We start from the raw sequence: 26,123 nt of genomic DNA, 5'->3' as shown, positions 1-26,123 counted from the left end.
ATTAAATCATCCTGAATCAGAGCGGTATGTACTTGACTGTTCTGTTCTGAGGTTCAAATCAAGGTACATCACACCTATCTGTCTTCTAAATTCTCAGGTAATGCTGGAGTTCCCCTAAGCTTTTGCTTTCTCCCACTCTTTTCCTTCTATAGCCTAATGTCCTTCTTCCACTGGACTGGAAATCGTGTCTGATGATATCACACCTTCATGATCTGGTCACTACCTGCTATTGAGAATCTGGAAAAATCCTTGATATTGTCCAGATTCTCAGTGAGAAGAACCAGATCAAGGATGTTTGAGTCCATTTTACATTCTCTAGCATGTTAAAATAAATAATATTTATCCATTTGGTTAATTGTTATTTATTCTGGTCCATAAGAGGTAAATTGAGGTCACTCGTGGTGAGGAAACCACATTTGCTTGGAATGTCACTTGACCTGCAACATTGTCTTTACCATTAGTCACCTCACACCACACATACTCAAATTCTGCCTGGATTTGATTTGATTTCCAGTCAGCTTTTGATAAGCATAATCCCCCCCCCCCCACACACACACACTCTCCTCTGCATTCCTTGTCTTATATTTTCAAATGAATTCCATTTTTACAACACAGCATTCCTTCTACCAGCTAGAACAAATCATGCTAAGAAAAATTTTAGCATCTACTCCCTATATCTAGGAATAGTACTTGTGAATACTGAATCATTTATAAGATTTTTAAGCTTTGCAAAGTATCTAAATTTCAAAATTATTTGATAAAGCGCTAGGCAGAATTTCAGATGCAGTAACACTGGCCCATTTTATGACCAAGTAACCCAGTTCTCTTTTTTTTTTTTTTTTTTTTTTTGTCTTTAGTTTCTGGCGCCTCCGTAGCCAGGCGGGAAGGAGCAGCAGTGTGTAGCACACGTTTCTAGATTAGACAGGGGTTTGAACCCATCACCACCAAATGCGGAGGATGCAGAAAGGTCAAGGGAATGACCACCGCATATTCCCGGAGCAGTATGGCCTTAGTTGCTAATGCTCCTAAAAAAACCCCTCATTAGTTTCCACTTGGATAACCATTCACACTGTGGTCCCCTTTAAAAACAAAGATTTTTAGTAACATTATCAGTCCTTGAACCTGTAAGATATGGACCCTGCATCATTGGAACAATCCGTCTGCTATACAAGGAAGCCAAATTCTGCCTGAAACTGAACGACCAGCTCACCTGCCACTTTCCGTATTCCAGAGGGATAAAACAAGGCTGCCCACTCTCTGGACAACTCTACATATACTCTTTCTTTTCTGTCATTGTTTCAGAAAATATTCCCAGTTTCCATAATAATCGAGGACCTCCACTAAAATTATTTCACTTAGAATCAAAAGTCAGTGCTTGATGATCCATTTGGTAGGGCCACTTAAATAGTCACGTTATTGAAATTTAACTGTTGAACCAGCGCATGTGCTCTCTTTTTTTAAGAGACTTACTCTAGCAAAAGTATGTCAGTCAACCAAATAATTCTGTAGGGTGGCATCTGGCAGGCATTGAATGCTTAGGTAACTGCTGAGCCTGCCAGATTTATTGCTGTCTAGGGCATCTGCTCACCTTTTTGAGATTGTCTCTCTTGACATTTGTGTCAAATTTTAACTGAAGATAATACAATCCCTGCATCTAGCACACAGAACTGCGCCACCTTTAGCAATATAGCACCACATAGATATATATTGAATACAGGCAATAAGATCATAACTCCCATGGGAATCGCCAGTGCCATTTCTCACTTCTTCCTCCCAAGAGGGTGCCTCCGTAGCCAGGTTAGGAGCAGCAGTGCGTAACACACGCTTCTTGATTAGACCGGTGTTCGATCCCGTCACCACCAAATACGGAGGATGCGGAAAGGTCAGTGAATGACCACCGCATATTCCCGGAGCAATATGGCCTTAGTTGCTAATGCTCCTAAAAACCAAATAACAACAACAACCTCCCAAGAGAGATAAACAAAATTAAATTGAAATGGAAAACATATTTTATTCAATAAAACTAATTATAATATGGTGAAGAACATTTAAAATATCCTGTACTACAATTTTAAATATTACTCTGCACACTAATTATAAGTAATGTAAACTGTCAATTTCATCCACAGTTAATGTAACTTTTGAACAAATTATCTAATTTAAAAACTGATCACAGTTACATACATCATAATGGTAATGATAGAGAGAAATACAAGGGTGTCTCAAAAGTTCTTTCCCCTGAATGTAAGGTTTATTTATCGATAATATTGCTATACTAAAGTTGATATTTTTATACACGTTTGATACTGTGAATCATGTTTCCAGCCACATATACACAATTGTTTTGCTGTTTTGTTTCATTTAGGCTAACTGTAGTAAGAAGAATGTGTGACTACAAAATTGCAATTCAAGTAATTCTGTGTTTCTTCTGAAAAAAAAAAAAGACTTCAGTGCAAAGGCAGCTGCTGAACAAATTTGTGAAGTTGAGGGTGAAGGCATGATCAATAGATGAACAGCATCAAACTGGTTTAATTGCTTCAATTATGGAGACACAGACCATTTCTAAAACAAACCCTGCTTGGGATGATCATCTGTTTTGGACAACAGGGCTCTGTGCACCATGCTGGAGGAGCAGCCATATTCCAGTACCTGTGAATTGTCAGCTGTACTTGGCCCTTCCAAAGACCCAATCGATCACCACTTGCAGAAACTTGGCTTGGTCAGCAAACACCCTCGTGCGACTTGACTGAAGGATATGCCCAGCAACGACTTGACATCTGCAAATAACTCATGGACAATAATCTCCTTGATGACTGGTTCTGGAAGTGGATCATAACCTGTGATGAGAAATGGGTGTTTCTGCATAATCCTGACAAGGCAAGCCACTGGGTGGCGCCTCCGTAGCCAGGTGGGAAGGAGCACCAGTGTGTAGCACACGCTTCTTGATTAGACCGGGGTTCGAGCCCGTCACCACCAAATACGGAGGATGCGGAAAGGTCAGGGAATGACCACCGCACATCCCCGGAGCAATATGGCCTTAGTTGCTAATGCTCCTAAAAACCAAATAACAACAGCAAGCCACTGGGTATCCTGCAATAAAGAAACTCAAATGGTGGTTCAGCAAGATTGCTCCGAGTACAAGATGGTGTGTTTGGTGGAACTTCAAAGGTGTCCTGCACTTCGAACTTGTTCCAAACAGTTGTGCTGTGGATGCCGAACTGTACTGCCAATAACTGGACCGCATACATGTATAGTTTTGAAGTGTCGGCGTGCAGCTTTGATCAATCAAAAATGCATACTCCTCCAACATGATAATGCCCCAGTTCAACAAGCACAACTAACCCAGGCGAAAATCCAGGAATTGGGCAATATAGAAATTCTGCTGCATACAGCTCTGACATTGCACCATCCAACTACAGTTTGTTCCGGTTTATGGTTGCATCCCTACAGACAGTGGTTTGAGGCATTTGACAAAGGCAAAGAGTCCTGTTATAAGTTTTTTTTGCCTCCAAATCTAAGGATTGGTACCATAGCCAGATTCAACTGCTTGCAGACAGATGGATCAAAGTCATCAAAAAATGATGGCCTGTATTTTGCAGATTAATTTCTTCTTGTAATTTTATTTATGATCAAATAAACCTTACATTGTGTGAAAGAACTTTTGAGACACCCTGGTAGAAAAATTAGTAAAATTTACCAAAAAAAAAAAACATCTCCCATTTTAGTGCAAATAAACATTACATTCAAAACATAGTTTGCTAGTTCATCATTGTAGGCTTTGTTTACTAGCTAATAACAAGCTCTTTATTTACACATCTCATTACTGCTTCTCTTTTAATATGAAGATTTGTTGATCAGTTTAATTACTCTGTATAAAATTTAATTTTATGGGCCTGGTTTTTAATATATATTATTTGTTTTTCAGGTATGGGATTATGAAGCAGGAGACTATGAAAAAACTTTAAAAGGTCACACAGATTCTGTTCAGGATATTGCTTTTGATCTCACTGGAAAATGGTTAGGTGAGGAATTTGTTTAAGTTAAGTGCACTATTTTTATAACAAAACATAAGTTTCGTTCTAAATTTTATTGTGGAAGTTAATACAAAGCTTGACAAATCCAATAGCTGTGTTGCCAAAACAACTAGTATTTTACAGGTCAGCCTAATGGCTGTGAGGTTAAAGTGTGAGTTCTTTGCTTTACAATATCTGTGCCCTCATGGGTAGTACAGTTAGTAGAATCGCTGTCCTCCCCACACCAGGTGGGAAGACCCAAGTTAGAGTCCTGTTGTCCCATGGGCCTTTTCACAATGTGGCTGAGTTAGTTGGTCTCAGGTGAGAGTAGCACGTTTTTTTCCTCCCAGAAACTGGTTTTTCGTCCAGCCAACAGAAAATTGACCACAGAACACATGCAATTTGCAGACAGTATTGCTGATGCTCCTAAAGCCCAACTACAACAACAATCTTTGCAGTCTGTGTAAAACTAAAGTTACCTGGAGTGCATTCATAATCAGCTATTGGCTTTGTTGCAAATTTTTGAAAATCTTGTGTGGTGTGTTTTTTTTTTTTTTTTTTCCCTCCATTAAAAACATGTAAATTAATGTTGAGAAAACTTTTTTTTTCAAAGTGAGCCACAGTATGACATAAGAAAGATAATTTGTTTTCTATTGTAAAAAGTAATTTAGCATAGAGAATATCCTTTGTGCAGATATCTGACCATTTACTGCATATTTCCAAACATAAATTTTAAAATGGCAATATTGCATTTCAGATAGCTTGAGTAGGTGTTTATTTATGAAAACCTTGATTGTGATATTTCTGGTTAATTACAGATCTGTTGACCTTTATTTCCAAACACCGGTTTCTTTCTGTTTTACATATTTCCTAGACTGTAACATGATAATGTTACTGTGTAGTTTACAATGTTTAAAATCTTTTATCTTAATCATAAAATCATACGATACTATATGACATTAAGTATGATACTGTAAACTAGTATTGTATCATGAAATAATACGATACTAGTTTACAATATCATACTTAATAGTATACAGTAGTATGTATTTAGTTTTTAAGGGAATTTGATTGCTAAAATCATTGTACTATTTATACCTTGTATTAAAAAATATTGGACAATCACAACACCCATACTGGAGGCAGAATTTGAACCCATGACCATTATTTCTTAAGCAAGTACATTATCTAGTTCCAGCAGTTGGATTAACAATTTGGCTTAAAATCTGTTCTGTAGATTACAATATAGGGACCCAGGGCTAATGTTTCCTTTTCAATTATCACAAAGTCATTTAGCTGCCCCTTGGAGTTGGATAAACTTCAGACATCCCCCCCCCCCACACACACACATAAAGAATTCCTCGTGTGAATGCGCAAAATAGCTATTCAATTTGTTAGCAAAGTCTGAGCAGGGTAATCAACGGTCAACCCACTGACATCAAGTGGCCCAGTGTGATTCAACCCCTTCCTTCTACTGTTAATATAAGAATAGAAGTCTTTACTGCTTTTCTTGGCATTCTCTGCCAGAAACTTCTCATAATCTGTCTTAGCTTGCCTAACCTCCTTTGTGGCTTGATTACAGACTAATTTATATATATGGGCGCCTCCGTAGCCAGGTGGGAAGGAGCAGCAGTGCGTAGCACATGCTTCTTGATTAGACCGGGGTTCGAGCCCGTCACCACCAAATACGGAGGATGCGGAAAGGTCAGAGAATGACCACCGCATATCCCGGAGCAATATGGCCTTAGTTGCTAATGCTCCTAAAAACCAAATAACAAACAATAACAAACTAATTTATATCTACCTTAGGCTTCCGTATAATTTATATGCATCCCGTGCACTTTTCTTCTCTGCCACATGTCTCAATAGTTCATGTGATATCCATTTAGGTCTAAGCCTTGAATGGTATTTCTTTGTTGGTATGAAAAGCATAGTAGTTTCTTTGATTACTTCCCATCTAGAATTTGCTAGTAACATCATCATTTGGTTCCACTGCACACAATTTAAAAATTGTCTGAGACCACTATAGTCGCCCTTACGAAATCAAAAGCCTTTCCCTTTACCCTTGACAGTACTTATGTCTTTAATTAAATTCCACATTAGTACACTGATTGCTGCCACTCAGTGGGTCTTTTACCTGCAGATTCTTGATGCACAAAGAATCACTGCTGATAACCAAATCAAGAGTATTGCTTCCTGTTGTTGCCTCTAACATTCTGCTGTAGAAAAATAGGCACCCAAGAAATCCACAAAAGTCTTGCTAGTGTGTGAGTGACCAGCCCACAAATTTCAGTCAACATCTGGAAAGTTAAAATCCCCCATTATGAGCCATTCTCATTTGCTAGCCCACTCTATTTCCCTATATAGCTGTTTGGTATACTCATCAGTCATTGTAAGAATGATATTGCACTATTTTTAAAACCAGAACAATTTACAATAAAACACTAAGTGGATAGTGCAATTTCCGTACTACCTCCACGATGGTGGCCCATGAATCAGGCACTCACTATCATCCCCCTTTCAAAGCCAGTTAACTTATGACGTTTATCCATACTGATGTCGACTTACTGTCTACATGAATGCAGTGTACCAATATACATGCCAAGCAGTGGATTCATCCACTAGTGAGAGGGGGTGACACATTGCGTTGCACAGGAACCAGATATCCCATGAATTTTTTACTTTAGTCCTGATACTTAAGTTTTTCAAGTGGTATCTGCAAATGGAACAAATATTGAGCCTTGTATGTAGACTGAGTTATACCAGGCTATACGGGGCAATTCATGAGGAATATTAAATATTTTGTGACATTATGGTATCAATTATTCTGAGTAAAAAAGTTCATATAAACATGTGTCCAATTCTCAGTTTGATACAGAGATACAGCTGTTTGAAACTGGCATGCACAGCGTCCTGAATTGGATGTGACCAAGAAGCAGTTATAACCTAATGCTGCTTGGTGTTAGAAGTGTTGTTAAGAATGCCATACATCTTCACGCATGCTGAATATGTTGATATGGTGTTTGTTTGTGGTTTTTGCGGTGGAAGTGCTACTGCTGCTTGTAGAGAATTCCTTTGACAGTTTCCTAACTGCGGAATATCAGATTCAAGAGTGTTTACTAGTACAGTTCCCAGTGCTTATATTTCTTGTGAATGTGCAAATGAACAAAATGTGGATGAAATAAAACACATTTTTCAATCGGTAGAACGTAGTCCTACTATTTATCACATGAAGAATTTTTAACCTACTATTATCACATGAAGAATTTCTGCATGTATCGGTGTTCCACAGACAAGAGTATGGCAAACATTACGTGAACATGGCTTGTATCCATTTCACTACAGCGGGTACCACACCTTTAACCGGGCAACGACACCCAGCGATTGAAATTTTGTCTGTGGATAAATGCTAATCGCCAATTAATTTCATTAATACTCTTCTCTTCAGCGATGAAGCTACTTTCACCTGTGATGGTATCAACAACACCGGTAACTCTCGTAGGTGGTCAGATGAAAATTCCACATGCCACTGTAGAAACAAATTTTCAATATCTCTTCTCTCTAAACGTGTGGGGCAGTATCATCAACAATCAGTTGGTTGGGCCTGTTGTGTTGCAAAAATTGTCTTACAAGGCCCATTTACTTAGAATTTCTGCAAAACAAACTTCCACTACTATTCGAGAATGTTCCCTTGGCTACAAGGATTGGTATATACTTTCAGAATGATGGAGCTCCTGCACATTATACCCATCTGGTGATACAATTTCTAAATCGAACTTTCCCTGAACTATGGATCAGCCACGGTGGTCCTGTTCATTTACCACCAAGGTCTCCAGACCTCACTTCGTTAGATATTTGTTTGTGGGGGTGGATGAAAAGCGCAGTATACAAAGAAAAGGTGAATACAAGAGGCAAATTGCTCACTCACATTTTGGATACTGCTGCCCTCATAAAGGAATGCCAAGACAACCTCAGAAGAACAACACGTCATATTACCACAAGAGTTGCAAAGTGCATTGAGGTTGGCGGTGGGATTTTCAAACATTTATTGTGAACTGTAAAAAAATTTATCAATTATTTGTGTTTTGTTTCTTTCAAAAAGTCAATAAATACGAACAATAAGTCATTTATCGTTCTTCGATACCTCTCATAATGGCTTTGTGCATGCCAGTTTCAAACAGCTGCATCTTCACATTCATTGAGAATTGGACACATTTATATGAACTTTTTGACTCAGAATAATCAATACTATAACCTTCCAAAATATTTACTATTCTTCTTGAATCAACCTGTATATACAAGGTATACCCAAGAGTTGCATTTTGTAAATTTCAGCATCATTTTAAGTATGAACATTGAACTGCATATTTTTTGGCAGTTTGTTTTCAGATCATAAGTTTATTTATTTATTTTTTTTAACAGTGTCTTGTTCAGCTGATATGACAGTTAAACTCTGGGATTTTCAAGGATATGATTGTATAAGAACTATGAGAGGTAGGTAACTTAGTCTGAAAGTAGTCATATAAAAAAAAAATGTTAATCTGTAGCATTTCCACATTATACATCATTGATGACGTATTTCTATTTTATTTTTGACTTCTGTTATAGTTTCAGTACTCTTCTTTTTTTTTAGGTGCATTATCGTAATTTATAATATGCCTATTTCCTTCACCCTGTCTGTCCATCCATATATACAGCTCAACTCCCATTGGACAGATTTTCAAATTTTATATTAGTTTACTTATTATTATTATTTTTATTTTTTTTTTTTCATCTTCATGTGGGAAAAAAAATAATTTATTTTTTTCTCCCACCCACCTGGATGGATTTTCACAAAATTTTATTTTTAGGCCTTTTAGAAAGATTTGTAGGGCCATGCCAAGTTTCATTAAAATTGGAAAAATAGAAGTCCAATTATTATCTTTTCCCATCCCTCTACATGTAATAATTCAACTCCCATTGGATGGGTTTTCATGAAATTTTATGTTTGGCTCATTTGGAACAGTTTAAGCCTTCCCTAATTTCATTAAAATTGGACTAGTAGAATACAGTTGATTCCGGTTATTTGGGACACATCAGGACTAGTGCATTTTGGCCCGATTAAGCGGCTGCCCCAGTTATGCGAAGTTGCACATATATAGTTAAAAATACAGCTTTACAATTGATTTTCTGTACGATCAAATCACTTTACGATGAACTCACCATAGTAAAGTACCATTCACTATACGATATGTAGTAAGCGCCGGTCATTGTGATCACGTTTTTGAATTAAAGTTTAATTCTATTAAACAGCGATTCTAATTAGCGAAAATAGGAAGAATATTATCCACAGGCTATAAAAGTAAAGATATACTGTATTAAGTAAAAATTTACACTTTATTACGTTACCAATTAAAAAATTTAATGATAACATGAAAATCGGAAGAATATTTTACACAGATTAGCAAAATAAAAATAAATTTACACTTACGTGCATAGCTTAATTAATACGTACTGTAATATGTACATACTAACTAGTTGACATTCCTGTTCACTGACATTGGTGGGTGGGGGTTAAAATTTAAAATGGTAAAAAAAGATAAGCATTCAATAACAAAGAACACAGCACATACTTGCAAGTAACACGATACACGCAAGTGAGAATGGAGTAACAAGTTATGAAGCTTAAAAAATAGGAATGAAGAGCAGATTCTGAAAATTAATTTTTATATATGATTGAAGCACTAACAGAAAAGCCCAATAAACAGGGGACTGGTAATTGTTTTGTGGTTGTGACCTCCAGAAATCCAACCGAACCACATAGTATGGTTGGAGACAATTGTAGGATAATCTAGAGTGCTGTGGTCTCCTGCCCAGATTAAACGGTGTTGTTCCAATTAACCGAAGCAAACCCTGGCTATTTTCTCGATTTGGTTCTGTTCTTTAAGATTTGTCCCAAATAAACGGCTGCCCCGATTAACCAGTGGCCCAAATAAGCAGAATCCACTGTATTAATTTTTTCCATATAGATCAAGTAGACTATGCATATGCTGAACATTATAGCTGAAGTATTAGATATTGTTTGTTGCCATGCACTGGTTGGAGGAATGAATGAGTAATGTGATGGATGTGCAGAAAAGATTTTCTCAGTTTGCACATAAATCATTGCTTTTTTGCTCGCGCACGCTCTCTCTCTCTCTCTCTCTCTCTCTCTCTCTCTCTCTCTCTCTCTCTCTCTCTCTCTCATTTTTATAAATGAATTGTTGCTCCTTGCTAATGTAACTGAAATGTAATGCACGGTGTGCATTAATATTTCTTTTTATCTATCCATAAGAAGTGTTTTAAACTGAAATTGTATCACAGTACATATTTTAGGAATAATGATAAAAGCGTATTTTGTTTATCCACAGGAAAAGTCTTAACTGTAATGAGAATCAAAGGTAACATTTTAGGAATAATTTAAAAAAAAAATGGATGGGTTATTCTGTTGTCCAAAGCTCTCACATTAATGTAAACGTATCAGTGATTAAAGGAGCGTGGCTTAGGTTCAAAAAGTTTGTTTAGGAATCCTCTGAAAATCTTTTAGTTCTAAAAGAGGAAATGTGCTGGATTTCTTAATTTTGATTTGACTTTTAAAAAAATCGAAATTTTGCTATAAGAATTTTTTTCAGGTCCCAGGTGTCCCTTATTATTAGTGCTTTTCAAGTCTACTTTGAAAGAAATAGTTTTAATGAAAATCCCAACACTACAAAATCCTTTCAAAGTTGAAAATGTTAGTTTACAATGAAAAAATAATTTTGCAAAAATTGTGAATACACTGTGTTCCATATTATAAATACATATGTGGGAAGCTTTGTTTAGAGAAAAGGTAGTTTTAAAAAAGTTGTGGTAAAAGAATTCATATCTTCCACTATTTTTTTTTTTTTTTTTTTTTTTTTTTGCACTTTTGAATGATTATTCTCAAAATCAGTCCACCCTTTATCATTTCCCCCCCCCCTTGCACTTTTGAATGATTATTCTCAAAATCAGTCCACTCTTTTTTATCATTTTTCTTTCTTTTTTTTCCTAAAGGAAATTAAAAAAAGACAAAAAATCAGGTAGAACCATAACAAAGGACTGCTGGTATTTTCATGATTTCAAGTTCTTTGTTCTCAAAACATTCCTGTAAGGGTTTACTCATTTGATAAAAAAAAAATAGTTTTACATTAGTAATCGAATTTAACTTACTTCATCTGAAATTGAATTGAATCTACTGATGAATCTGGACTCACATTTTCAAATAATTTAATATTAAAAACAAAAAGTGGTGTAAGGTAACAAGTATATTATAAGTAATAAGTCTATTATATCATATACCTGAATGTGTTCTTTATTAAAATTGAATCTCTTAACAAATATTTTCACTTTCGTAGTACGTATTTTGTAATTTTATTTACCATTTTTTCCCTGGAAAATGTCTTAAATTCTCTAGCATCATTTGGTCTGAAGGTATATTGGCCACATGTAGTGATGTCTTTATATTTAGCTGTTTAGGCTACAGACAGTATAGTCAATGTCCAGGTGGCTGTCTAAAAAATCTAGCTCTTTTTATTTGGTCACCATTTCAGATCACACCAGAGGCAACAAAGGATGGTTCAGTTGCTGAATTAAACATGGAGTTATCTGTAATTCTGGGAGGCCTTAACCATCTACAGTCATTGGACATCTCAGATAATAAACCTTTAAAGTATTCATACAGGGGGTAGTCAAAGTTCTGAGAACTGAATATAAATGACATAGGTACAAACTTCTGTTTTTTATTTTCCTGGGTATTCACCCCAAAGCTCAATACACTTATGGTGACTTAATTGTTCAAATACACATTAATGAATTTGTTTGTGCATTGTCGTTGAAAAGCAAAACCTGATAACCCAACTTTCCTCTTCTTTTTTCCCGAATTGCAGCTTTTAACTTTAGCATTAGGATGGCATAATATTCCCATGTTATTGTGGTTTTAGGTGCAAGGTAATCAATTAATAACAATCGTTTTATGGCCCAGAAAATTGAGGCCAACACTTTTTTAGTTGATGGTTTGGTTCAAAACTTTTTCAGGGTTGGAGATCCTTTGTGCTTCCACTACATCCTTTCTGATTTGGAGTCAGGATCATAAAAATATAGCCAAGTTTCATCATGATTAACCAAACAGAATAAAAATCTATCTGAATTAGTAGAAATTCTCTTCTAATGACTTTACCCTTTGATACTTGTAGTGAATAGAATGGTTTTTGGGAATGCATTTCGCACAAACTTAGGACATTCCTAAGTGCTCATATATTACTGTTAAAATACTCTCATGGGAAATTTTTCAAGTTCAGACACATTACATCTGCTTTCTAAAAATTTTTTCATCAATAATGGCAATTGTTTCAGATGGCCAGGCAGATCTTGCATCATCATCCTCAACTGACTCATCCTTTTTCACCTTGCAACAGTTGCATAACTGGGTGATACTTCCCCAAACACTCTAGTCATTCTTTCATGGACTTCTTAGCACTTTTGTCCTCTTTGGTCAAAAATATGATTATTGAATGATATTTGATTTTTTGGATATTCATCTTATTCTGCCTACCAACATAGGTACTTGGTGATACAAAAAAAAAACTGCATAAGACATTGACATACAGTTTTTTTTTTTTTTTTTTCATGGTATTTTATAAGACATTAATATGTTCACTGTTTCCTAATGCAAATATGCAGCATTGGGTTTTAATCTACTTGGTGCGAAAATTCACCAACTTTAAGAACTTTTTCTTCCAATTTGACAGAAGGAAAAATGGATGTCAAGCAACCTTTGCTGGAGGCTGACTAATTCAGTCATAGTGAGAAAAAAGCTCAAAAATGTCTCTACTCTCACCAGTTCAGATCGATTCAGTCCCATGGTTTTTCAATCCCCAGTCAAAAAGGTCATTGGAAAAGTCAGCAGCAAAATGTTAAGCTATGAAAATAATTTGACACATTTTTATGTATCCTGTTCACAACTTTTTGATCAATTCCATGTGGGGAGTGGACCAAATGGCCAGAGGCACCAGATCATGATTTCACTCCAATAGGACACGTGAATCGACCGATGTATGAAGTGGCGCAAAAATTGGTAGGGGTTAGCGAAACACAAGACAGTTGCTGTGTTTTTTGAGAAATGTGGAATCAGCAGTGTTCTTGACAGCCCCCAAAGATGAAGTACTCTTTGAAGAAACTGAAAGATCAGACCGTAACGTTAGTAATGACAAATGTGACAGCAGCAGTGACATGTTATTGGCCTTCTATTATGAGTAAAAGCTTTATTTTATACTGATATTTATTTGAAGCACTTGTGATTTTGGGTTTTGAATATATGCAATAAAATACTTTTCCCAAAATTTGCTTTCCAAGAAATGGATACATCTTATCATTCAGAAAATATGGTATTTATTGTTGATTTTTAAAGTTAACATTTAAGTAAAATAAAGGAGAAATGACTACTTTTATATATTAAAAAAGTGCATAGAATTTAGTTGAACAAATTATGATTATTTTGAAATAATTATTAGTGTTATTCATTTGATCAGAATTTCCACACAACAAAATGATTTGTGCACTCCTGAGAAGTTTGTTGCAATGGGATTTTATGGTATCATCATGAAATGTGAGATTAATTTTATAATAGATATCTCTTTTATTTGGTGTACGTCAATCAACTTTTAACTCGTCCAAAATAATCCTTTTGTGAATCCCTTTAATTTAGTCATGTTCTTGAATGTATAGTATGTTTGGGTAAGATTAAGCAAATAAATAAGTTTAAATTATACACACTTCATAATAGTAATAATAACAGATTTATTCTGTGATGAATTGGAACACAGGAATAAACATTCTTCTGGTATCTGCGCCAATTGCTTGATCGCACAGCTGATACAAAAAAAAAATTCTTTTTATACCAGTTTGAATTGTATGTGATCAAGGGAATGGCATATAATATATTGCTTTTTAAAAGACCAAATCAGTTATTTTTAATATCAGAACTTGCATATTAGCTCACTAATAGACCAGTTCCAAGATGGTGGAACCTACTTAAACTTTGAAATTTTCCACGAAAAGTTCAGAAGGTATCAAGTAATATGTGTTTATTTTCTTAAAAAATATGCTGATAGAATCGCAGTAAATTTTGTTATAGAACATTGCTTAATTTAAATATAATTGTATACATATTTCAAATTATCCATTCTGTGTATGGCAAACCGATGATAAATAAAGTTATTATTATATATCTGTATAAAAATAAGAATAAAGTTGAGTTGTTTCACACATAAAACTTTGAAATTTCTTTTCAGAAAACCCAGTGTTCACACGCGCGCGCACACACACACACACGTCTGCAAACATGTTCTGATTTTTGAAGGGGTCCGTAAATCTCATTAGTTTGGAAATTACTGCTATAAGCAAATCCATTTATATTTATTTTTACTGAAAGCTAGGTTGGTAAATTTGCATAATGTGTGTAATAAAAGTTGTGTTATTTATTACGTTAAGACACATATCTAATGATAATATACGATGAAAAACAATTAAAAAAAAAAAACTCTCGGTGAGCAACCAGTTACAGTGAATTTCATTTTTGTGAATTGTTGAAACTGGCTACATGGACCTCTGCAAAGCAGACACCTTCCTGTAATTGTCGTTTTCTTCTGATCACTGGCATCTGCTTTAGAGAGTTTCACTATATTTAACTTTTTCTGTATTGCTTTATTTTATGTCTCTTCCTCAATATTTAACATTATCAACCAGGTAATAAGAATATTATTAGTGTCATGTAATAATAGCATTTGATTTTCTTATTTAATTATATGTAAAAAATAAACTGTAAATATAAAAATTGATCAATAAATAGTGGACATAGTAGTAGTGGACATAGTGTTTTTTGTTATGCGGTTCCCGTGGTTTCCCACAAATCCGCGTTAAATACTCTGTTAACATAGCAAAGCCAGTCACAAATGTGGGTTATGTGTGAGTAGTGTGTTGTTTGTGTTGTTCGACTGGCCTCTTCGTTACTGGGAGGCGCGATCACCAGGAAGGAGCCTCCCAGCATCCGTCCACTGGCACGAGGAGCCGGACCAGGGAGTAAAAGACATCTGACGGGCCGTCCACACTCTTGCAGGAGCGAGAGTGGGGAGGGCCAAGGAAAGAGCGGAGAAGAGACAGGAAAGTGGAAGACAGACAAGATAGCGAGGATGACAGAGCGTAGGCATCCTCCCAGGCGAAACAGAGCAGGAAGAGTGCTAGGTGCATGTGGGAGTCCTGGAGAAAGACTGTGGGTAGGAAGAAGAGAATAGGTAAAGTTCAAATTAAAGAGTCCAGGATCGTCACAATGGAGAATCACGGAGCGGCGTCGACAGGGCTGTCCGCCATTTGCAGTTTCATGTCTGGAAGTTTCCGGTGCTGGGTATCAGTTGCTGTCTAGAGGAAGTTATCCAGGAGTAGTGTTCGGGAGTTGCCGGTGATGCCAGCGACGACGAAAGACCTCGTTGGCATAACTGGTCAGTGCACGGAAGGCATCATTAGATTCCAATAACTTGGTTTCTGGCCGAAGTGATGTAGTGTGGAGGTCTAGGAGTAGTTGGTTTCTTAGATCTAAGTATACGTTGCATGAGTGCATCACGTGATCCCAGTCTTCAGGTTCTCCGCAGGTACGGAGGGCATCCTCGACTAGGCCGAACTCTAGAAGGCGTCTCTTGAAGGACCCGTGGCCAGTTAATAGGAAGGAAGCATAGACGTTAGGGAAGAACCAAGTGGAACGTTGCTTGTTGATGTAGGTTACCTCAGGAAGGAAAAGTTTAGTAGTTGCACCAGTTGTGGAGTTATTCCAGCAGGTTTGCCATAAGTTTATGAATTGTAGCCACACACGTTTATGTTCCTTTTTGATGTTGGTATCGGTACGGGTTTGAATAGTGAGGAATTCAGCTTCCTTATTCTTCTTGATGGCATGAGAAAGTCCGATAAAAGCGATGTGGAGGTCCAAAGGGAGGCGGCCTGTTAGTAGCTGTAGGGCGGCAGTTGATGTCGTTCTACATGCGCGGGTCATTTGTAGTAGCATAAGTCGTTGAATTTGCTGAATTTTACATTGAACATGCACCAAGGTCATTCGGTGGTACCATACTGCAGCTCCATATGTGACAATTGGTATAAATACTGCTCAGTATAAAAGGCGTTGAGTTGGTCCTTTAAGACCCCAGTCCTTGCGGGTAAAGTGTGCTAACATAGTGATGTAATTTTTTATCTTTTCTTTGATAGCTTGGATATGAGGAATGAAAGTTCTCCTGTCGTCCAAAATTACTCCCAGGTACTTCACCGATCGGTAGTTTTTCAGTGGGCAGCCATTAAAACGTATGGTAGGAGGTCTGGAGAAGTCCAGTTTGCCTTTTAATAGGAGGGTTTTGCTCTTCTCAGTGGAGACTGAGAGTTTATTTTCCGTGGCCCATACGGACAGAGCAGCGAGAACAACCGTAGCCTGGGTTTCTATGGTGGCGCGGGTGGGGCCCTCAATGATAATAACCATGTCGTCGGCATAAGAAAGCTGAGTAGTGTGTGGGTAGTCCCTCAGGAGCCAGTCATCGAGTATCATATTCCAGACAGCTGGCCCCAGGATGGAGCCCTGGGGACAGCCTCGGGTTAGATGTCGGGTGATGCAGTGATATTTTGTTTTGATGCTGACCTTGCGGTTAGAGAAGTAGCTTTTGAGGCAGTGGTAGAAATTCCAAGTACAGTTAGAGACTCTGGCCCTCTGAAGAACGCCCGGCCACCACACTGTGTCAAAAGCTCCTTTGAAGTCAATGAAGATTGCCAGTACATAAGTTGCATCCGACTGTTCTGCAACTTTGAGGGTTTTAGATAGAGCATCAATTGTGGAGCACCCTTGTTTGAATCCAAATTGAAGCGAGGATGCCAAACCACTGGCTTCATATCGGGGTTGGAAGCGGGAGAGCAGCAGTCTCTCAAAAACCTTGCCGAGAATGGGAAGCAGCGCAATCGGGCGATATGCCTTGGAGGTACCTGTGGGATCCTTAGGTAAGAGCCTCAGGTTAGCGTGCTGATCAATAAATATCATATTTTGAAAAATGCATAATTAGTTGTAAGGAACTGTTCTTGTGGCCTGTAGTCCACTATTTTATCTGTTTTTGGGCCCTAGCCAAAATGTTTGGATGGCCCAAATGTATATTCTCTATAATGGTATTTGAAGAATGATTAGAGGTTTAATTCTGATGTGTATCTCCGGTATTGTTGCTTTCTCCTACTGGGTAAAATTTTACTTATTTTGGAATCATTTTCTTTTCCAGGCCATGACCATAATGTATCATCTGTGTCTTTTATGCCCAGTGGTGATCATATAGTATCATCTTCACGTGACAAGACCATTAAAATGTGGGAGGTGGCAACTGGGTAAGTCCTGTTATGTTCTCTTTTTAGGCATATTCCACATATATGCACCTATTACGTTAACCTTATCCTTCCATCTGCCCATCCAGCTGTAATATGTCTTTTCTCCATGGACAAGAGTCACAAAATTTTATATTTAGGTGTTTTAGAAAGATTTGTTGTGCTATCCTAAATTGCATTAAAATCAGACAAATCAAGAAATCCAGCAATTATTATGCATATCATTTAGGATATCCATATATCATATATTGTACTGGAGGAATGAATGGGAAATGTAGCAAATGTGCAGAAATAATGTTCTCTCGCACACATAAAAGTTATTGCCTTCTAAATACGTAATCATGAATTATTACTCTTTGCTTATATCAATTGCAGCTTAAACATTAAAAAACATATATACAGTCGAACTTCCCTATAACGAATTCAATAAATCCAGCAAAAAAATTTGTTATAGAGAAATTTCGTTATACACAAAATATCTTTTTTATTAGACATTATCTAATTAGAAAATGAAAACGAATCTACATTTATTTTTAATGTATTTTATTTCAAAAACATACTTATTTAAATTACATTTACACAATTTTTGCCGGTAAGTATCACAAATTAAAAAAATCTGTAATTTTCGTTTTCACAGTACAATCAAAAAATTGTCCGATTCTCAAAGAAAACCTCATTTGTTCAGAGCATTAAAAACATTATCAGGAATATTTTCACAAAACCGTTAATCAAGTGTTAATCATTTCTTTGCGAGTTGGCTTTTCTACGGGTTGTTCTGATGCATCATCTTTAATTTCTTCATGATCATGGTCGCATGTTCAGCAGTATTCATCTTCATTTGGATGTTCTGCTGTGATCTACATAAACATAACTATCCAGTGTTATTTAGTATTAGTAATGGCCGCATGGTGCAAGAAAGCCTATGGCTTGTGCTGCACTGGCCAAAAAAAAAAAACACAGAATAAAACAATGATAAAAAAAAAAAAAAAAAAAATTTCATTTTCGATGTTTCCGGACGATTTTAATAATGTCCAAAAGTTTTACAGTTGTGAAAGGGGCAGTTCATCTTGTTCGTCCAGAAATCCCGCTTTCGAAAAACAATTTTGAATAGTATATTCAGTGACATCGTTTGTCCAAACTTTTGCCAGTTCAGAGATGCAATCTCTAAGATCAATTGTAACCTCCAAGTTTCTATTTTCTGATAACGCATTGACAATCTTCATTATTATTCTCTTTCGCTAATGAAATTTAAAATTTTTAATAATGCCTTGGTCCATTGGCTGGAGTTTTGACGTTATGTTTGGTGGTAAAAACAACTTCGCACTTTTAAGTTTGACAGGATGTGCCGGACAGTTGCCACTTACCAACGTGATTTTCCTTTTTTCTTTTGTTATACACTTGTCTAGTTTTAATATCCATTCTTCAAAAATATCACTTGTCATCCATGCTTTTTTATTAAAAGGTGTAGTCAACTTCCAAAGATTTTGTGCCTCTAAAACATCTTGGGTTTTTTGATATTTCGATGACTAAAAGTCTTAATTTTTCACTTCCTGTCATATTTTCTCCAACTAGCACAGTGATTCTTTCTTTGCTTTGTTTTCCGCCAAAACATTTATCATCCTTAATTAAAAGCAAGTGTTCTATTCGGTAAACATTTAAAGAATAAACCCATTTCGTCAGCATTAAAAACATCCTTACGCTCATATTCTTCTTTAAGGTATTGTTCCTCCAACTGTTGCAGTCTTCTTCGCTTACATTAACACTTTCTCCACAAATAACCTTTTCCACAATTCTGTGGCACTTAAATTTATCTAGCCACCCAGTGCTTGCATTAAATTCTGTATGTCCAAGGGACTGTGCAAATTTCAGAGCTTGTTGCTTAATTATTAGGCCCGATATTGGTATTCTTTTCACGTATCATTTGAACCCATTTTAGAACAACTTTATCAACATCTTTGTATATACACAACTTAATTCGCTTCTTGTCTGCTCCTCCTTCTTTTGCATTTAAAATTGATTCTTGATTTTTTTAAAATCATAGATAAACTGCTTGCAGATATGCCATATTTCTCCGCAACATCTTTTTTCTTAAAACCTTGGTCAATATCATAACAATCTTTGCTTTATCATTAATACTTAAACACTTTCTCTTCGACATTGTTTTCGCAATTGTAAAAATTACTGGACTGCAGCGCTTGCCGATACATACACCGCAAATTTCGCTGCGCTGGCCATATAGTGAATTGTTAGTACAGGTACTGCCTACTCAATGATGTTTGCTTGCCAATTCAACAGTATCACTCCCTTTGAAGAAATATACGACTTTGTGAATTTCTTTTATTCCGCTTTCATTCATATATACACGAAAGAAAATTTATGATTAATGTATGCTGTATGTTACTTTTCAGGGGGGAAAAAAAAATCATGAAAACCATCTACTGGGAGTCCAGTTAGATGAGAACGGACATATCATATAATGATTGACATGAAGGTCACGTGGTATAATTGAAGTGAGAAGCAAATGTCACTCAGTAGGCGTTACTAAAAACCGACTATGGTAGCATTCTATGTATTGCCGCCGCAGCATGCTAAAGGTATACTGCAGCGAATTTCGTTTTCCCCTGAGCCAACATCAATTTACAAATCTCCCCTGTTTATTGTAAAGTTTACGACCACTTTTAAGAAAACCCATTTGGTTTAATAACTGTAACAAAAATGAAACAAAGACCCTCCTACGGGCGTCAATGGCTACAAGTGTTCACTAAAAGGATGATTATTTAATTCCAGATGCTAATGCGCAATTTCGGAAGGAAGGAGGCAGTATATTTGTGTGTGTGTGTTTAGCAGTAAATGCTTGAAAATCTTCAAAAATGCTTTTACTAATTTTTTTAAAAATTCATTATAGAGAGACTAACACTTCGTTATATGGGGTTAATTTTACATGTAATTTCGTTTCCAGGTGCAATGTTTCGTGAAAAAATTCGTAATATAGAGAAATTCGTTAAATAGAAGTTTGTAATAGAGAAGTTCCACTGTGTGTGTGTGTGTGTGTGTGTGTGTGTGTGTGTGTGTGTGTGTGTGTGTGTGTGTGTGTGTGTGTGTGTGTGTGTGTGTGTGTGTATTTTTTTTTTTTTTTTACTACCTTCAACTATTTCATTATTCTTATATATGTATATATATATATATATATATACACACACACAGGGTGACCCAAAAATATTGGTACAAACGTTTAGGGGAGGTAGGTAACATCTAAAGGAATGTGAATTGCATAGGAACCCATAACCGGAAACGTCACGGGAAAGTAGTAGCAGAGGCACAAGAAGCAGAAATGATACAAGACAGTAATTAGTGGCAAACATTTATTTGACATAATATTAACAATGGAATGCGAGATGGATGCATTTCAACAGATGCTCGAAGGTTCCACCATGAGACTCGATGCATGTGTGACACCGACGCAGCATGGATTGGCGGACATGGTCGAACACACCTGGAGTTTCTTTTACAGTAGCAGCAGCGCAGGCGAGTCTCGCCACGAGATCCATTTCCGTCTCCACAGGCGATTCATACACGATAGATTTGAGGGCCCACACAGAAAGAAATCAAGGCTCGATGAATCTGGTGAGCGTGGGGGCCAGGCAACAGGTCCACCATGGCCATTCCATCGACGCCCAAAACACCAGTTCAAATGGTCACGAACACACCTTCCATAATGGGCAGGCACCCCGTCATGTTGAAACCAAATGTTGCGTCTCACATTTGCTGGAACATTGTCAAGTAACCCTGGTAGAACTTGTTCAAGAAAGATCCGATATTTAGCGGAGTTCATTCGGGATGGTAACAGGTATGGGCCGACTAAGCAGTCACCGACCATATCTGCCCACACATTTATCATTGCAAAGCGATGTTGTGCCGCATGGGGGCACACACTGTGTGGGCCCTCTGCTAATCCACACACTAGGTGCATGCTCTTCGTGCGGCGACTACTGCTTGAATGAGTAAACTAGAAATTTTCCCCCTCGCGAACTGATGAACAGCGTCACGTACCGACTTACGGTGACGTTTTTGGTTATGGGTTCCTATGCGATTCACATTCCTTTAGATGTTACCTACCTCCCCTAAACGTTTGTACCAATATTTTTGAGACACCCTGTGTATACAAAGGGTACTAGGAAAGTTTTGCAATACAGCTTTGTTTATTTAATTTTTTCAAAGTAATTTCCTCTACATTCAATACACCTCTCCATCCTCCGAAACCAATCTTTAAACCAGTTCTGCCAAGTTTCACTAGGGAGTAAAGCACACTCGTTGTCCCAAGCCCGTAGAAGGTCCTCATCACTGGAAAACCGCCTCCCTTTTAGCTTCATTTTCACATGTGGGAACAGTGCAAAGTCGCAGGGAGCAAGGTCTGAACTGTAGGGAGGGTGCTCGAGAAGTTTCAGTCCTGTCGTGGTCAAATATTCGGTGCAGGCTTTGGCGAGGTTAGCTGGAGCATTATCGTGATGGAGGTACCAGGTGTCCATTCTTGACTTTGGCCGCAGGTTCTTCATAGATCCAATGACTTTAGGCAGGCATTGTTCAGTATACCACTTAGCTGTGACTGTCTTCTGCGTGTCGAAAACGACACGTTCCACAATTCCACTCGATTTGAAAAATACAGCTATCATTTTCTTCTTTACAGATCGGGATTTTCTGACAATTACGGGTGTGTCGTCATCATCAAAGACCCAAACTTTGTTTTGAGCCTTGGTCGGCAGATCGTAATAGTACAGCCAAGTCTCGTCACCTGTCACGATGTCGTTCACATACCGAGATTGTCCCTTATCAAACTTTTTTAACATCTCCCGGCACCAAGTCACACGTCGTGTCATCTGCTCTTCAGTCAGTTGATGCGGCACCCAGAGAGAACAAAGTTTCTTCACGTGCAAATGATCTTGCAGAATCGAACGAATTGCTGGTGCATTTAGGCCCAAAGTATCCTCTATCTGTTGGTAGGTCACTCGCCTGTTTTCGTCAAGCATTTTCCTCACAGCAGTAACGTTTTCCTCCGTAACTGACGTTCGTGGCCTTCCCGGCCTCTCAGAATCCTCCAGAGTGAAATTTCCCCTTTGGAATTTTCTATACCACCTGAATATCGTTGTACGATGTGGACAATCATCATCTAGTGCAAGAGTCATTTCTTCTAAGCACTGGTCTATGGTTAAACCACGCACGAAATTATACCGCAAAACTGTCCTTATCTCATTTCGTGACCACGATGCCATCGCAAGCACTTTACACTCTCACTATTAATGAATAACTGAGCCCATCGACTTGGCGCGGCGGCTACTATGCACGTATGAACATGTCTCAACATGCAGCAACAAGCAGCTTCCTGTGATTCATTGTTGCGTCATATTGCAAAACTTTCCTAGTACCCTTTGTATATATAAATTATAATTCAGTTTTTATTAAAATCCAGGTAGAAAGTGGAGTGTATTAGTTTCAGGTGTGCAGTGAAGTGAAAACAATTAGTTATTTATGCAAGTGTATGTTAACTTGTTATTAATTTATTTTTTATTTAATTTTATTTTTTAACGTCGTTCTTCAGTAACATCTAAATTGACTCATTCATTGGTAGTTGTCAGTAGGCAGAAACTTCAATCTCTCTCTCTCTGTCTGTGTGTAACCTGTCTATGTAATACCTAAAGGTACTACATAGACAGGTTACACACTTCCCTTACAATCTGCCAATGTCATTCTGTGACATTAGCCTCTCTTCATAGCCAGTTACATGTGAAGTGTAGGTTCTGTGTTTAGCGACTTGTGTTGGTTGACTAGCCACTTAGCAACCAGTCTCACTTTCCAAGTGAGATGAGTAAGCTTATGCTTCTCATTAACAGTTAGCAGTTTTCATTACCCTTGTTTAGCCAACTTGGTATTTAGTATACGTTATTAAAAGAATAAGTTGAACCAGTTCTAGTTGATCTAGGAATATTAAGGTTTCTGAATCATGTTCCTAGGTCAACTTAGTTAACAAATCTTCCTTTAAATTTGTCTGGTGTTGAGAAAAGGAGATTATTATCATCATTAAATTCCTTTATTTGCAACATGTGTTAGAACACTAAACAAAATACCCAAGGATGAAGACCCCTCTTCAGAATATTCCAGCAAAATTTAAAAATATTTAGTTTAATACTCTACACACACACACACACAGTTCTGGCAAGTGATGCCAAAAATAATAGCCATTGCCAATTCACTTCATTTGAATTTAGAATTTCCACCATCCTGTTAATTAAGCAAACTTTTCAGCCTATTTGATTTAGTTATGAAACTAAGTTTACACTAACTCAAAGGCATCATATGGGAATAAATTAAATAGTATGAACCAGAGCTGTAATAGTCAAATTAATGACCTGGTATACAACATTTCTTGCGGTGATTGCAACTAGTCTTATCAGGGTTTGACGCGTTTTCCTTTGAATATTCGTGTCAATCAACATGCGGCCTCAGTTCGTGCTTCTCGTTCAGCAGTATCAGAATTAGTCTTTCACGCCATTAACGAAAAACATTTTTTTATTTAACGAGGCCAAAATACTTAGTGTCCAACGTAATTATACACAACTATTAATTGCAGAAACCGTAGAAATTAAATTACACAAATTCTGTTAATGTTCGTCGACCGTATCTCATCTCTGATTCATGGGCTTTTACACGCATGCACAAAGACAAATAATCTCTATTTAAGTTTCACACTCGCCCCTATTCAGTAATTTTCATTCCTGTGATCACAACATACGGTCGAAAAGCATTGTCTACTTCAGGAAGGAAAATCGTTTTGCAATTTTTTTCGTTAAATTTAAAGTATTTGTTACTCTAATGTAAGTTTTTCGATTTTTCCATTAATTTCTGGAGAGTACCGTACGGAAGTGTTCTATGTACTATATTGAGGTAAACTTCTCTTATTATTTTACAAAAAAGGGAATAAATTAAGTAAACAGTGCTAATATTCCTTCATTTGGTATTTTAGTGAAAATGTTGTAATTGAATTGAATATATCTATGAATTCATTGTTTCTCATCATCAGGCCTATTGTTTTTAAGTGGCTTAAACTACTGTTAGTTCAAGTCACTTCAATCCAGGAGCTACTCCAGCAGTTGACAACTATTAAAATGGCTCCTGTGTTAAAACAGCTGGAAACTATTGACAAATAGAGGTTATAATACTTTATATCTTGTCATGAATGAATAAAATATCAATTTAAGTCCAAAAAGATTTTTAGCAGTTTATTTTACTGAAATTCAACTTGGAGTTCCAAGAATTTAATTTAAGAAATAGGCTTTCAGATTATAAGAGCGATGAAGCCCAATTCTTCCTACTTTAAGTAATATTATTTAAATATAAGATAGTTTATCATAGCTTTTTGTAGGAAATTTCTTCACCCGACACTCACATCAAATTGATCTGGTTAATATATAATATAAAGGATCTAAGTTAGTAACGGGATAATATCCATATTAAAAGATTGGTAATTTATACAGTTTTTATAAAACTAATCTTGTCTTCAATTCCCAATGTCTACTTACTGCTATCAAGGAAGAGCAAAGCGTAGGCGATGCACATCAATCTACCCCAAACTAAACCCATCAGCAATGATAGACTAGAAACAGAAGACAGTTGTTGAACTATATTAAAATATTTTATTTATCTTATTTTTGTTACACAGAGCATTAAAATTATGATAAATGAATTAGCTTTCGGCTGGGTGGCAGCCTTCATCAGATTAAAATACTTTGAATGGCAGTTAGAATAGAGATGCACTGCCAGGATGGTGCGTGAGACACGTGGTTAATTGTTTGTTGATGTTTGTGGCTGTGACGTATGGTGGTGACGTGGCCAGCGTTTGTCTATGGACAGAATTACTGCTTCTGTGATGGGGTTAAGTTGACAACCACTGTTCCTGTTCAACGAGGTATCCGAGCATTTTATACTTAACGATTCCAACCAGGTGCGCCTTAAGTAATGGTGGGACTTGTCTACAACCACGACATCGCGGTGTGGGTCGATGTCGTGGTGGGTTGTCCAGAAATGCTCGGCAATAGCTGAGTGTTCTACATCCGCCAAACGGATCGCCCTTTTATGTTCTGAGAGGCGTTTCTCGAGACGACGACCAGTCTCTCCAAAGTAGCAGCTCGTGCAGTCACGGCAAGAGATGCGATAGACCACACCACTCTGTAGAAGGGTGGGGACAGGTGTTTTTATGTTGGAAAGGAGAGAACGCAGTTTCTTGCCTGGGAGTTGGATGCACTTCACCCCATGCGATCTTAGGATTCTACCGATCTGCTGTGACAGGTTGGGGTAGTATGGGATGAATGCCCTCGTGGAAGACTTGTCACTGTTGGTGTTGCTGTTGGTCGTCACGTCGCGTGCTTGTAGATCACATCTGTTAAGGACATCGATGGGGTAGCCACACCTCGTAAGGTCTACTTTGACTCTGGTGATCTCTTTGCGCCTTTCATCTGCAGAGCTGGAGTGTGTCCAGGCGCGAGTTAGCAAGGTTCGGGCGGTTGAGAGGAGGTGGTCCCGTGTGTGTGCTGACTGGAAGTTGGTAAATTGGCCAGCACACATAGGCTTACGATAAACCGTTGTCTTCAAGCATGTGTCTTCGCGCCGGACAAGTGTATCTAGGTATGGTATAGA

General features: G+C 37.3%; 1 protein-coding gene across 5 annotated transcripts in view; it reads left to right on the top strand.

Annotated features, from left to right (window-relative positions):
- The window catches only part of LOC150089027 (lissencephaly-1 homolog), a 212,618-nt gene that overhangs the window by 114,714 nt on the left and 71,781 nt on the right, over positions 1 to 26,123 (top strand). For all 5 annotated transcript variants that reach the window (XM_090369785.1, XM_090369784.1, XM_090369782.1 and 2 more), the window contains 3 exons: positions 3,926 to 4,022; positions 8,436 to 8,507; positions 17,339 to 17,441. In XM_090369785.1, the coding sequence (XP_090225911.1) occupies positions 3,926 to 4,022; positions 8,436 to 8,507; positions 17,339 to 17,441 (272 nt within the window). The remainder of the gene's footprint in view (positions 1 to 3,925; positions 4,023 to 8,435; positions 8,508 to 17,338; positions 17,442 to 26,123) is intronic.

Source organism: Mastigoproctus giganteus, chromosome 3 (assembly GCF_048544385.1).
Source record: "Mastigoproctus giganteus isolate SK-2022 chromosome 3, ASM4854438v1, whole genome shotgun sequence".
Classification (NCBI taxonomy): Eukaryota; Metazoa; Arthropoda; class Arachnida; order Uropygi; family Thelyphonidae; genus Mastigoproctus; species Mastigoproctus giganteus.
The sequence above is the reverse complement of the archived record's forward strand: the minus strand, read 5'-3'. Positions and strand labels throughout refer to the sequence as shown.